Genomic DNA, 13,347 nt, shown 5'->3' on the forward strand with positions numbered 1-13,347 from the left:
TTTTAAGATGTTTTGTCATTTTACATGATTTGACTTTATGTTGAGGTATCAATCTCATAATTAAATTAATTAACCTAATTAACCACCTGCTTCCAAAATTAAGCATTTAGATTATAGCTACATACTAAATTTGAATTGACTTCCTACTTTCCTATTAATTGCCTCAAAATAAAACTCAAAATGAAAAAAGAAATTATTTCACCCCATATAAATAAATTAACGTCGTCTTTCAAGTATCTTGTACTACAATTAACTTATTACATATTTATTTTTATAAATATTGTCATTATAAAGAGATTTGATGTTACTATTTAAAGTTTAATTTTGATACATACATATATATATATATGTATTATTATTATTATTATTGTTATTTTGTGGTTATTTGTTGGTATTTGTTTTATAGTAGATGCATTGAACATTGGATGCCAACTAGAATGAAAATCTACAATTTTGTCCAAACAAGATATTGTGCAGAAGTTACTATTTAGTTCTGCCAATTTTGTTGGGGCGAAATTGAAAAAAACAATAAAGAAGGGATATTTATTGCTTATATTATTACTAGCTGATAAAATGTACATATTTTTGTCCACAGCATGTCATTGAATTGACAAAAATAGATATGTGTGAGTAATTATTTTTTAGAAATTAAGTATGGTAGTAAAGAAAATAGAAAATCACTTTGTTATAATTTACACTTATATTTTTGATGAAATTAATAAGATATTTCATAATGCATTCCTAAATAGAAATCTCGAATTCAAGTTTGAGTATATTGAAATTTCTTATAAAGAATGTTTTCATTTATAATGAAATCTTACACAATATGTATTCATATTTAGTCGTGATTCAATGCAGAGTACAAATGGAAACCAAAAGTAATTACGATTGTAATATTAATCACGAAGTCAGAATTTTCATTAACAACATTCACAGTATGAAAAACAAATACAAGACGAAACCTAAGGAGATTCAACACCTATGGGGGCAGAGCGAACCGACCTTTTATCCAGGGTTCATCCGAACCCTCATCGATGAAAAATTACACTTTGTTTATTTATATATACTAGATTTTGAACCCTCTTCAACTAATTTTTATATTAACTTCAAAACCCCTCAATAAAATTCTGATTCCGCCACTGATGGAGGGAGGGGGACGTGATTGGTTCGTCACTAGGTCGATGGGGGAACAAACATCGAATTCACATCAGAAATTGTCAATACGAACACAAAACGATATAATATATATGAATACACTGTACGTTTCGATTGCGGTATAGTCAAATAATATAATTTTTGAATCTCCTCGATTCTACCTGGCTCCGTAACATTCGGAATTTACACTCATTTGAAGGGTATATATGTCAATCCAAATTATTTTAAAATTAAGCCGTTCTAGTAGTACTTTTTTTTTCTTTTTTTTTTTTTCAAAATATCACACCTTTATATAAAAAGGTATAGAAAATTGAATTATTATTATTATTAGTATTATTTTGTATTACCATTGCTTCAAAGCAATTCAAAATGAATTTTCCCTTTATTCAAATTCATAGAAATTAGGTATAAGTTTAATTTTATCTACATTTCTCTTAGATCTGTTTTTCTAGAAAGTTCTATTCGATTCTACGTATCGCCGGAATCGGTAGAGTCGCCGGAATTGCTATATTTTCAGGTGCTGAAAATGTTTTTGATTTTTTTTTTGTTGATTTGCTTGTTTATGCGTTGTGAATTGTTGTACTTTAGGCTTGATAAATGGTACTTTGTACAATTTGATTCAATGCGTTTGATTTTTTTTGTTTTTACGGTGTTGATTTGTTTGTTTGTTATGTTGTGAATGGTTGTACTTTAGGCTTGATAATTTGTACTTTGTACAATTTGATTCAATGTGTTTGATTTTTTATTAATTTTTTATGGTGTTGATTTGTTTGTTTATATGTTGTGAATGGTTGTACTTTAGGCTTGAGAAGTTGTACATTGTGATTTTGATTTTACAATTGTGCAATGTTTTTGCTTCTCTGAGAAGTTCTATTCTATTGTGTTGATTTGTTTGTTTTTATGTTGTGAATTGTTGTACTTTAGGCTTGAGAAGTTGCACTTTGCAATTGTAATTTTGATTTTACAACTCCGAAATGTTGGTTTTATTCGATGCTGCAGATCTCCAGAATCGTACTCTGAATGTTGATGATCCAATGTGTTTGATTTTATTATTATTTTTTTTTCTGCGTGGATTTGTTTGTTTCTATGTTATGGATGGCTGTACTGTAGGCTTGAGAAGTTGTACTTTGTCATTTTTATTTTACGATTGTACAATGTTTTTGCTTATCTGAGTAGTTCTATTTAATTCTGCCGATCGCCGGAATATCTAGAATTACTCTATTTTCAGGTACTAGTTACTGAAAATGTTGTTGATGTGTTTGTTTTTACGGTGTGAATTGTTGTACTATAGGCATTTGAAGCAATTTTGATTTCACAATTCCGAAATGTTAGTTTAGTTCTATTAAATGCTGCAGATCGCCAGAATCGTACTGTGTGTGTTGATGATTCAATATATTTGATTTTTTTGCTTTTGCTGAATCTGTTTGTTTCTACGTTCTGAATTGTTGTCCTGCAGGCTTAAGAAGTTGTACTTTGTGATTTTGATTTTACGATTGTACAATTTTTTTTGCTCATCTGAAGTTCTATTCAATTCTGCAGATCGCTAGAATCGTACTGCGAGTGTTGATGATTCAATGTGTTTGATATTTTTTCTTTTGCTGGATTTGTTCTTATATGTATTTTTGGATTGTTGTACTACAGGCTTGACACGTTGTACTTTGTAATTTTGATTTTACGATTCTGCAATGTGTTAGGTTCTGTTCTGTGTGTTTTAGTTTTTATTGGCGTAGATTTGTTCATTTCTATTTATGAGTTGTTGGTTGTACTGTTGGATTTTGTTGAGTTATAGTCTGTATGTTTGAATTCTCAAAAGTACAACTGCAATCAATCAGTACAACCATCTGTAGTATTGTATGATTCATTTTGTATTGGGACGATTCTGAGCTTTGAGGTTTGAATTACAGTAATCGTTTTTTTGTTTGTTTTTGGAATTAAGGTAGAAATCGATTGGTTTTTGGTTGCTTTCAACTTTGCTGGATTTACATGTGATAGCACGTGAATGTGCTGCTTTGATTTGGACTTTTCTCCCCCTTGTAAGCACCTGGATCATAATCTACAAGTTTTTTTTTTTTTTTTCATATTTTCTTGTGATTAATGGCAAAATTTTAATGTTTTTGAACGCTTTCTCTGTTGTTTGAAGTATTGAATAACAGATTTTGAAATTGGCTCCTGGCTCCTCAACGCCGATCACAGCGCCACATGGGTGGTCAGACGCAGCAGAGCAATGTAGCGGCTACTGCTCTATATGATCACCCGAGCAATGCTGGCCCGTCTGGTGATGCTGGAGATGCCGTCATGGCGCGATGGCTTCAGTCTGCAGGGTTACAGCATTTGGCATCTACTGGCGTGGATCACCGTATGCTTCCAAACCTGATTATGCAGGTATAAAACCTTACTTTATAATCGCCTGTGTTTTTCCTGCTAATGTTTAAGTACCAGATGAAGTTTTTGTACATTTCTGTTTGAATCTAACTTGACAAAATCAGTATCTGTCATTAGAAAGGGGGTGTATGTTCATCAATGCCTCATACTGGAACACGATGCATATAGAAGATTTTAAGTATAACTTTAAAAATATTGTATATTCACTTATTGTCCTTAGATTTTACGTTGTGGTATTAATCAAATTAAATAATCCTTGTATGTCCTGCTGAAGCCTGTATATCCTGAGGGCCTTCTTTTTTTTGGTTTACCCCTCCACCTGATGTGGTTATATAGAATGCATTCATAATAAGCATTGCACATTGCTCCATATTCTCCATTTTATTCTGACTATTTCTAATAACCATTAATTCCTCCTGAACTCCATTGGCCTTAATTAGTTGCAATTCCGGCAACTGAATATCAAGTTCATGGAGTTCTATTTGCACAACAGTATTGATCCTTTTCTTTTGTCAAAACAGTATTGATCCTTTTCTCTCTCCAATTCACCTGTCATCTCTTTCTCATGGTTCTTTACCATGCCAGTTTAGTATGCCAATCTTAGTTTGTTCGGATGTTGCACATTGAGCTTGTTAGTAATTTTTAAGCCTGTATACTGTTTGAAGGGATATGGAGCACAGTCTATGGAAGAGAAACAAAGACTTTTCAAATTGATGAGAAACCTGAACCTTAATGGAGAATCTGCTTCTGATCCATATACTCCAACAGCCCAAAGTCCAGGAGGTCTTGGATCAACGGATGGTTTTTATTCTCCTGAGTTCAGAGGAGACTTCGGAGCTGGGCTGTTGGATCTTCATTCCATGGATGACACTGAACTCTTAACTGAGGTAAGGGTCTTCCTTTAAGTCTTGACCTAACTTGTACCTAGTTCCTTCTCTACTCAGCCACTTTCTGTGTAAGAATGTACATTGTTTAGCTGGGACCTTCGTTGGTCCTGCATTCTTTAGCTGCTTTATAATATAACACCAATATATTTATAATTTAATGGCATATCCTGCCATACTAGTCTCAATATGGCCCTCCGGTTCTCACCATTCAAGAAGGAAGTGAGGATGAAGGGTGAAAATGAATGAGTAGAATTACTGAATATCGGTTCATTTAAAGAAACTGATGGTTTCTAAAATTGTAGCCTTTTCACCCTTTCTTTAGAAAGCTTCTTAACTGAATTGAAACTACTTATGATTCTCTTTGCTACTAATTGTACAAACAGATACCACTGATAGATTGAGAGCTGTAATTATCTGTTTTGCTATTATATTAACAGTAAAGTGTTTTAGTTTTAAGATTGTGGATCTTATGAGACAAGAAATGCTGAATATACGTCTGAAATTGGAACATTTTTTTGACATTGTTGGGGTGGGTGGGGGGATTAACAGCTTGCCTCGCCTTGCACTAATTGTGGAATAGCTCACACACCATAATTTTCTGCATTTTGATGAAATCCAAATAAGTTGGTTTTATTATTTGTAAACATAGCAATATGTGTTGCCTTCTGCTGGATATCTAGTATCTTTCTTTAACAAGTCTGATGGATAGCTAGTCATATAATGTGAAGATCCTTATTAGTGGATATGATCCTCATTTTGCTTGAATTTAAAGAGGTTGTAGGGACAGCCGGCTGTGTTCTCTATTCTTACTCATCACTCTTATTATGAATCAAGATATTTTTTAATAGTTAGACTAGTAAGTCTTGGTTTAATGGCGATCCAAATATTTCTCATTTCTGATTATCAGGCCATCTGTCTTGTAATGTTTCTGAGTTTGGCTTACTAATTCTGGCCGTATTTTCATATTAGCATGCAATTTCAGAACCGTTTGAGGTGTCACCTTTCATGTCGGGGGTAAACAATACATTTGACAGTGACAACGATCAACAGCAAAAGTCACAACCAGAGGCAGATGCTGCAGCTGGATTATCCACGACTGAAAAAGAAAATAATGGAAGAGAAAACAATGTGGCAAAGATTAAAGTAGTGGTAAGTAGTTGGTTCAAATACACGTGATACTACTAGAAATGTGAAGTTTTTTTTTTTTGGTAGGTAAGAAATGACGAGATGGTGATATTTGTTGTGTTAATTTGGCAAGTAAACTAGATTTTGAGGAATCTTTTCTTATTGAATTCTAATTCCCAACCATTCAATTACCATTATCTTATTCATTTCTAAGACGGTAATTTGCTCTATTATGCTAACAAATGCTATTTTTTGTAAAGAGCATGTTTGAGTTTGTCTATAGAACCATATTAAGTATTCACTGCCTATAGAACCCTATTTGAGGATCCACGCCCTACAAAAGATTCTGAGGTTCTTGCAGCCTCATTTATTTGAAATTGATATGCAGCTTGAAATAATACTGTGTAGTAGTTGGTAATTCAACTGCACAATTGTTTTCTAGACATTTGCTAGATGTTACATTCATTCTTCAGTTGCTTTCTCAATGAGTGCCACTTTTCAGAATACTTGGGAATCTGGTAAATGACATTTTAGTCATATATATCTGTCCTTACATGATGTATCTATCTAGTGATCAAATCATGGCCGCTAGATTTATAAAAGATCTTTTTATTGCTTTGAACTCCTTCATCATGTGTTTCCTTGGTAGTTCAGATATCTGTAGGTTCTTTCTCTTTGCAATTTCCAAAGCTGACATTGGTGTTTGGCAGGTGCGTAAGAGACCTTTAAACAAGAAGGAAGTTGCTCGGAAAGAGGATGACATTGTCACTGTATCAGAAAATGATTGTCTCACAGTCCATGAGCCCAAACTTAAGGTTTAAAATTCGTTTTCATGTAGATTTTGTTTTATGGATCACATGATTCAGTGGCTGATGTTTGCCTTTCAGTGACTTACTTTGACCTTACCTTATCGATATTTTTGGATACATCTAATTTAACCTTTCCATATTTGGGAGGATCTGATCTTTGCACTTGTATTATGAAAGGTGGACTTGACTGCTTACGTTGAGAGGCATGAATTCTGTTTTGACGCTGTTCTCGATGAGTATGTGACGAATGATCAGGTATCATTTCATCACGTAAATAGAAGATTTAGTTACAAAGATTGCTGCTTTATACAAAGGTTGCCTCGAAATTTTTCGAAATTGACTTGGACTACCTTCAGTTTTTTATCTTTTCAACAGTAGCTGAATTGCCACCCAGTTGCTTTTAACTTTATCCCATATCCACTACTTTGCAGGTATATCGAGCAACCGTGGAACCAATTATCCCTACCATCTTTCAACGCACAAAAGCTACATGCTTCGCTTATGGCCAGACAGGTCTGCTGCATTTCTTCGCTTGGTTGATTCATTTTGTTTCCAGAGGCTGCTTACTCTTATCTTCTCACACTTATCTGATTGTTGCTCCTCATGTGCTAGTACTCTCTTACCACTTCATTAATATCTTGCCTTGTTCAAAAAAGAAAAAGAAAAACTGTTGCTTTCTACTTGTTCCATATAATTTCAAATGTTTTGGTTCCTTCTTTTGATAATTCTCCCTTTTAAGTTTAGCAAGTATATTCATACATGTCTGCTGATGGTATAACTGAAGAAATTCATACGCTCTTTCGGTGCAGATAGTTGTGCTTCTCAAGTAGAGGAGTAGTAATTTGACATTGGTTTTAAAAATTAAAACTAGTCATTTTGCCAATGCTTTTTTTAGCAATGTTAAACTTGCTTCCACTGCTTTATAATTGGACTATATTTTGTTTTCCTTTTTTCCTCTGATGATTTAGGGAGTGGTAAGACATACACAATGCAACCATTGCCTCTTAGGGCAGCAGAGGATCTTGTTAGGTTGTTGCATCAGCCAATTTATCGTAGTCAGAAGTTCAAGTTGTGGCTCAGCTTTTTTGAAATATATGGCGGAAAACTGTTTGATCTTCTTGGTGATCGGAGGTTGGTACCCTTGTTATGCTTGGAAATTTCTTTTCACCTTAAATAAGGGAAATTGCACGTGCGTAAATGACACTAGGTAATGCCATACATGACACAATCGAGGAGCGTAACTTAGAACCTGACATTGCGTTCCCATAATTTATTCTATGGTGTCAGGAGAGTAATGGTACTCCTACCAATAATTTCTCACCAAAATAGGGGAATGTAAAAAACCGAAAGGAAGTGGAAACCTGTAGTATCCTAAATGGTTTGATGGCTGTGGCTGTAATGCAGTAGTTGGGAGCATATGTTGTCTTGATTGTCCAACTAATAGATGATTGAATCATTGTAAAAATTGCTTATATTTGCTTTCATGAATACGATGCTTCATATATGAAACATCTATTCTTCGCTATTTTCTTACCAGCTAGTCCATAATTTTTATGTAGGAAACTCTGTATGAGGGAAGATGGGCGCCAGCAGGTGTGTATTGTCGGACTCCAGGAATTCGAAGTTTCAGATGTGCAGATTGTAAAAGAGTATATTGAGAGGGGAAATGCTGCAAGAAGTACTGGATCAACTGGTGCTAATGAGGAATCATCAAGATCGCATGCGATATTGCAGCTTGCAGTCAAGAAACATAATGAAGTCAAGGAGTCTAGAAGAAATAACAATGATGGAAATGAGTCCAAGGGTGGGAAAGTTGTCGGGAAGATTTCTTTCATTGACCTTGCTGGTAGTGAGAGAGGTGCAGATACAACTGATAATGACCGACAAACAAGGTAAGTTCTCATAGCACACTCTTACTGCACCTCGTTATGCTTCCCAATTTCTTCTGAAATGGTATTTTATCTTTCTTTTTAGGGCTTGTGTAGTTGCTTGTCATTTGGTATCTGGTACCATATGTTGTTTCTTGTACTTCTACTATCATATTATTTTTGTGTAGTTACTTTCCTGTCACTATCTGTTGTTTTGTTGTTGTTCTGTTACTCTCTGTTGTTACTATCTGTTATCTGTTATATCTTGCACTTCTGTTACTTATTTCCCTGGACTTTTTTTCCTTGAACCGTGGGTCTGTCGGAAACGGTGTCTCTACCTCTAAGGTAGGAGTAAGGTCTGTGTACACTCTACCCTCCCTTGACCCCACTTTGTGGAATTATACTTGGTATGTTATTGTTGTTGGCTTATTTTCTCTTGGATGTTGTGCATCTGTTCTAAAATTCATTTCGCTGAACCATTTTAAACTTTAAACGTAGTTTTTAGGGAAGTTTCCATGTGGAACAGCTAGGTTGTTTCTCGATCTCAAGGGTTAAATCTTAAAAGTATCAAGGGCTTGGCTGTGTCAAGTACCTTACTTTCTAGTGTTGCACATCTTCGAGTTTCCACTTTGGCCAATCTGAAAATGTACTTGTTTAAGTATTCAGCTCTAAGAAGCTTGTTTGCTTCTCAGAATTTTACTTAAAGTCTCCATATCATGCCTGTTTTTCTTTTGATTTCCTTCCCCACTCTGTCCAAGCATATTTTATGGGCCTTGCTGCTAATTTGTTCGTGTAGCATGTTTAGAATCAACGTATTGGTTTCTTTTTCAGGATTGAAGGAGCAGAAATTAACAAGAGTTTGTTGGCTCTTAAAGAGTGTATCCGGGCTCTTGACAATGACCAGATTCATATTCCATTCCGTGGAAGCAAACTCACTGAGGTGCTTCGTGATTCCTTTGTTGGCAACTCAAGAACTGTTATGATTTCCTGCATCTCTCCTAATGCAGGATCATGCGAACATACACTCAATACATTGAGATATGCTGACAGGTAAACAGGGTTGATTTTATTGTTTCCTTTTATTAAACATGGGGTTATACTAACATGTGATTAACAGGGTGAAAAGTCTATCCAAAAGTGGAAACACAAAGAAAGATCAGAGTGCGAGTTCAATACCATCTTCAGCGCCAACTTTGGCGGTTTCTGCTGGAGCAGGAGATGCTTATGAGCAACCTCAAGAATCCAAAATACCGGACCCAAGCAGAAGGACTGTGGAGAAAGAAAGTACATCTTACATTCCTTCTAGTGATTTTGATAAACAACCCTCTAGGTTTGGTTCAAATTTTACCGTGAATGGTTGGGAGGAAAAGGCGCCAAATTATGGTGGTATGGAGAGGGACAGGGTTGAGGTGAAGAATACCTATGGCATTCCAGCTGGTCAGAAACTGTACTCGACAACCAATCAGCAAAGTTCAGCTGATGTAGTAGACAAGGTGCCAAAAATGTCTCCACCTCGAAGGAAAGCATATAGGGATGAGAAATCTGAAAAGCCAGAACGACCAGGAAATTGGTCAAGAAAAGATGTTGCAAGCGTTGATTCATCTTCAACAAGTTATAGACAACAATCTACTAGTACCCCCACAAAAGGTGTTGGATCAAGACAAAATGATGTTTCTTCACCTCCTCGTGATGAAAATATCAATGAAATACTAGAGGTTAGTCTTTATTATGTCTTATGCTTCTCATTTTGCTTTTTTTTTTTTCCTCTTTAAACTCTGTGAATGTTCTCAAATGATGTAATTGTCCTCTTGCTGTTTACAGGAAGAAGAGGCCCTTATAGCTGCTCATAGGAAAGAAATTGAAGATACAATGGAGATTGTTCGTGAGGTAAGCAAAGACCCCATGCTTAATTATTTACCTTCCTGCGTCGTTCGCAGTGTTATTTCTGCATTTGTGTTATGCATTGTCATTGCCAAATGTAGCTGCAAATTGTCTGCTCTTGAGAGTTTCCTAATAATTGAATTTCCTTCAGTGTTTCCCTTGGATGCACTGTTTTCTTACTTGACTCTGACTGATCACTTGTGGTTATGGAGTTCATGCTTGCTTTTAGTGTAATGCACCGTTGCGTCTTGGCTTATAAATAGGGATCTAAGGAAGTGGATAGTAGGATGATTCCATTCTGTTAGTATTCCCCATTTCATTACTTGTCACTTCTGTCTTCGCTCAATGACACAAGCACACTGATTTTATTTGTTTAGAAAGAACACACCCGTCTCAGTTTCTCAATGTTTTGTCCATTCTCTTCTGGTGATGATAGCTGCACGTCGTTAACTTGTTACTATGCCCTGAGTTTCCATTAACACGACAATGAAAAGGATTAGTAATGCGCTCGTGATAATGTATATTCTTTTGCTCTCAGGAAATGAAACTGCTAGCAGAAGTTGATCAACCTGGAAGTCGCATTGACAATTATGTGACACAGCTAAGCTTTGTGCTATCACGCAAAGCAGCAAGTCTGGTCAGCCTTCAGGCGCGTCTTGCAAGGTTCCAGCATCGATTGAAAGAACAGGAAATACTGAGTAGAAAGAGGGTACCGCGTTAGGCATGAAAGCATCGACTTACTTGTATTTACCTTGTCCCTTTTGTAATTCCTGCAAGATAGAAGCTTTATAATTGTAAACAAACAGTGAATCAGATGTAATAGAAAAAAGGAAAATTACATAAACTAGCAACCTTAAGACATTAGTCGCAATTAGTAGCAATAGTTTTTCAAAATTACAACTTATAACAAAACTAGCAATATTTTACCTTCATTATGGAAAAGTGCGTGTCTTTTACTCAATTTTTTACCTTCCCTTTTTGCATGCCTCTTACCATTTCAGTTCCCTCCAACACCTTTTTTTTTTTCAAATTCCGAAATTCTCTCTGAACTTGATAAACATTGCATCCAACTATTAAGGTAAGTTTATTTTTACACATGTATTTTTTTATCGATTTTTTTTTTCAAATTTTCCATTCTTCTACGATTTCGACTGTTAGGTTTTTTTTTTCTTGGGAATTTTTTTTTTGTGTTGAAATCTTTATAGTTCCGCTATAATAGAACAACATGCAAATTGTAGTAGTTCAGTTAGTGGGATTCAATCGATGAATTTAGTTTCTGATAAACTTCCATCTTTTAGTATTGGGTTAAATAAAAGATGAAGATTTTAACTTGAGTTCTACTAATATTCAGCCTAAGGGAGGTGTTAGCAGTGAAGAAGCGAGATTGAAGCACCGTAACAATTCGAAAAATATTGGAAAAAAAAATGGAACGGAAAGATTTGAGAAAATCTTCATCCCAAAATCCACATTAGTTCAAAAACCGATGAAAAAGAATAAGTCGGATGAAAAAGGTGAATATAGTAAAATTTCAAGCCCTGTTTCATCTGATTATGAATTTGAAGAAGAGAAAGTGGAAGAGGTATGATGCTATATGTAAAATTTTATAGTTTATGACAACATGTCCATAAATGTTTTTTATATATACAATTTTTTAGGTGTGTATTTATTTTTGGATTCAGTTTTGTTATGATTTGGAATTGTAGTCCCTAATGTGTTGTTAATATGTGGAATTGTAGTCCCTAATTGTATTTATGTTATATGTGCTACATGTTAGGTTTCTATTTTGTGCATTGTGTTGTTACTGTTAAGAATTGTATTATTTATGTTTTTGTATGATGTGATATGTATTTATATTTAAGATGTGTGTAAGATATTTGCATTTGTCACTTATAAGATTTGTAGTTGAACCATTCATGTGTTCATAAAATACATATCTATATGTTTTAATATTAGTATAATATGTATTCTGTAAATACATAAGTGTCATTGTTTTGACATATAAAGTATATACATGATATATTTTAGATATGTTTTTATTTTGTTTACCGATAAGATTTATATTTATTGTTAAGTTGTATTTGTTATTCATTAGATTTTGACAATAATATATACTTACTTCTTCTTCATAAGCATGATTTTTGTCATAGGTATGTATAAATAAAATACATGTGTATTTAGTATGCTTGAAATCATAGGAAACATATTTGTTACCGCTTAGATATGCTTTTTTTGTTTGTTATTGATAATATTTGTATTTTTTGATTCAGTTGTATTTGTTATTCATGAGATGATGTCAATTTTTGTATTTTGATGTTTGATAACTTAGTTGATTGACCAGTGAAATATTCTCATAATACATATGATAGTTTTATGTATATATTGTATAATGTAACTTGAATATGTATTTAATAAATACATATATGTCACTGTTTTGACATATAATTATATTTTTTTGGTGTATAGGTGTTGCGTGAAATTTGCTCCACATATAGAATGCCATACCGTCAACAGCATTAAAGATCGTATTAAGTCAATGTTAACGAAGAACCAATATAAGATGTTTTGTAATAATAACATATTTGTTGTCTACAGAAGAAAAAGATTTGTGTGATCCAAGTAATGATGAAGCACCAATGAGGCCTACTCGTGAAATTGGGATAACAGAACACACTGAGGTGCATGAAATTTGATGTGTATTAGTTTACAACACTTAACATTAGCAGGAGAAATAATTTGTTGAATATTTCTTAATTTCCATCAGTAACAACAACAACAACAATAACGATCCAGTGTATTCCGACATAGTGGGGTCTGGGGAGGATAAAATGTACGCAGTTCATACTACTACCTCCGAAGAAGTAGAGAGGCTGTTTCCGATTGACCCCGGCTTGAGAATAGGAAAATATCAAAAACTATTAATATTAAGAATAGAGAAGGTAACATGTCTCAAGGTAACTTACCAGAACTTCCATCAGTAACTTTAATGTTATTGTTTCTTTGTTTTATTTTTTGATTATTGATCTTTAATGTGTTAGTAAAAGAAAATATCTTTGTGGTTAATTTTCAAAATCAATACAGTTTAATGGTGTACATATGTATTTATGTACTACTACATATTCATTTCCGTTTAATGTTCTAAATATTCATTTATTTCTTGTTAATGTTTAACTTTAATGTTCTACATATAAATTTAATTTTTCGTTTTTATTTATGAATAATACATATCTTTAATTTACATTT

The 13,347-nt window shown here is 34.0% G+C and overlaps 1 protein-coding gene across 5 annotated transcripts; it reads left to right on the plus strand.

Moving 5' to 3' along the window:
• Positions 1 to 1,473: 1,473 nt before the first annotated feature.
• Positions 1,474 to 11,068, plus strand: LOC107850936 (kinesin-like protein KIN-13A). 5 transcript variants are annotated; one of them, XM_016695792.2, is made up of 14 exons: positions 1,474 to 1,672; positions 3,092 to 3,188; positions 3,296 to 3,537; positions 4,203 to 4,424; positions 5,394 to 5,573; positions 6,260 to 6,364; positions 6,536 to 6,613; positions 6,790 to 6,871; positions 7,327 to 7,489; positions 7,918 to 8,250; positions 9,058 to 9,276; positions 9,344 to 9,941; positions 10,048 to 10,113; positions 10,646 to 11,068. In XM_016695792.2, exons 3-14 carry the CDS (start codon positions 3,355 to 3,357, stop codon positions 10,826 to 10,828), a joined length of 2,412 nt encoding a protein of 803 aa, XP_016551278.1. In that variant the 5' UTR covers positions 1,474 to 1,672; positions 3,092 to 3,188; positions 3,296 to 3,354; the 3' UTR covers positions 10,829 to 11,068. The 5 variants fall into 5 exon arrangements, with proteins under 5 accessions (XP_016551278.1, XP_016551279.1, XP_016551280.1 ...); XM_016695793.2 differs by having other exon boundaries at positions 1,479 to 1,672; positions 3,096 to 3,188; XM_016695794.2 differs by having other exon boundaries at positions 1,514 to 1,560.
• Positions 11,069 to 13,347: the final 2,279 nt, after the last annotated feature.

This window comes from Capsicum annuum, chromosome 12 (assembly GCF_002878395.1).
Source record: "Capsicum annuum cultivar UCD-10X-F1 chromosome 12, UCD10Xv1.1, whole genome shotgun sequence".
NCBI classification, from domain to species: domain Eukaryota; kingdom Viridiplantae; phylum Streptophyta; class Magnoliopsida; order Solanales; family Solanaceae; genus Capsicum; species Capsicum annuum.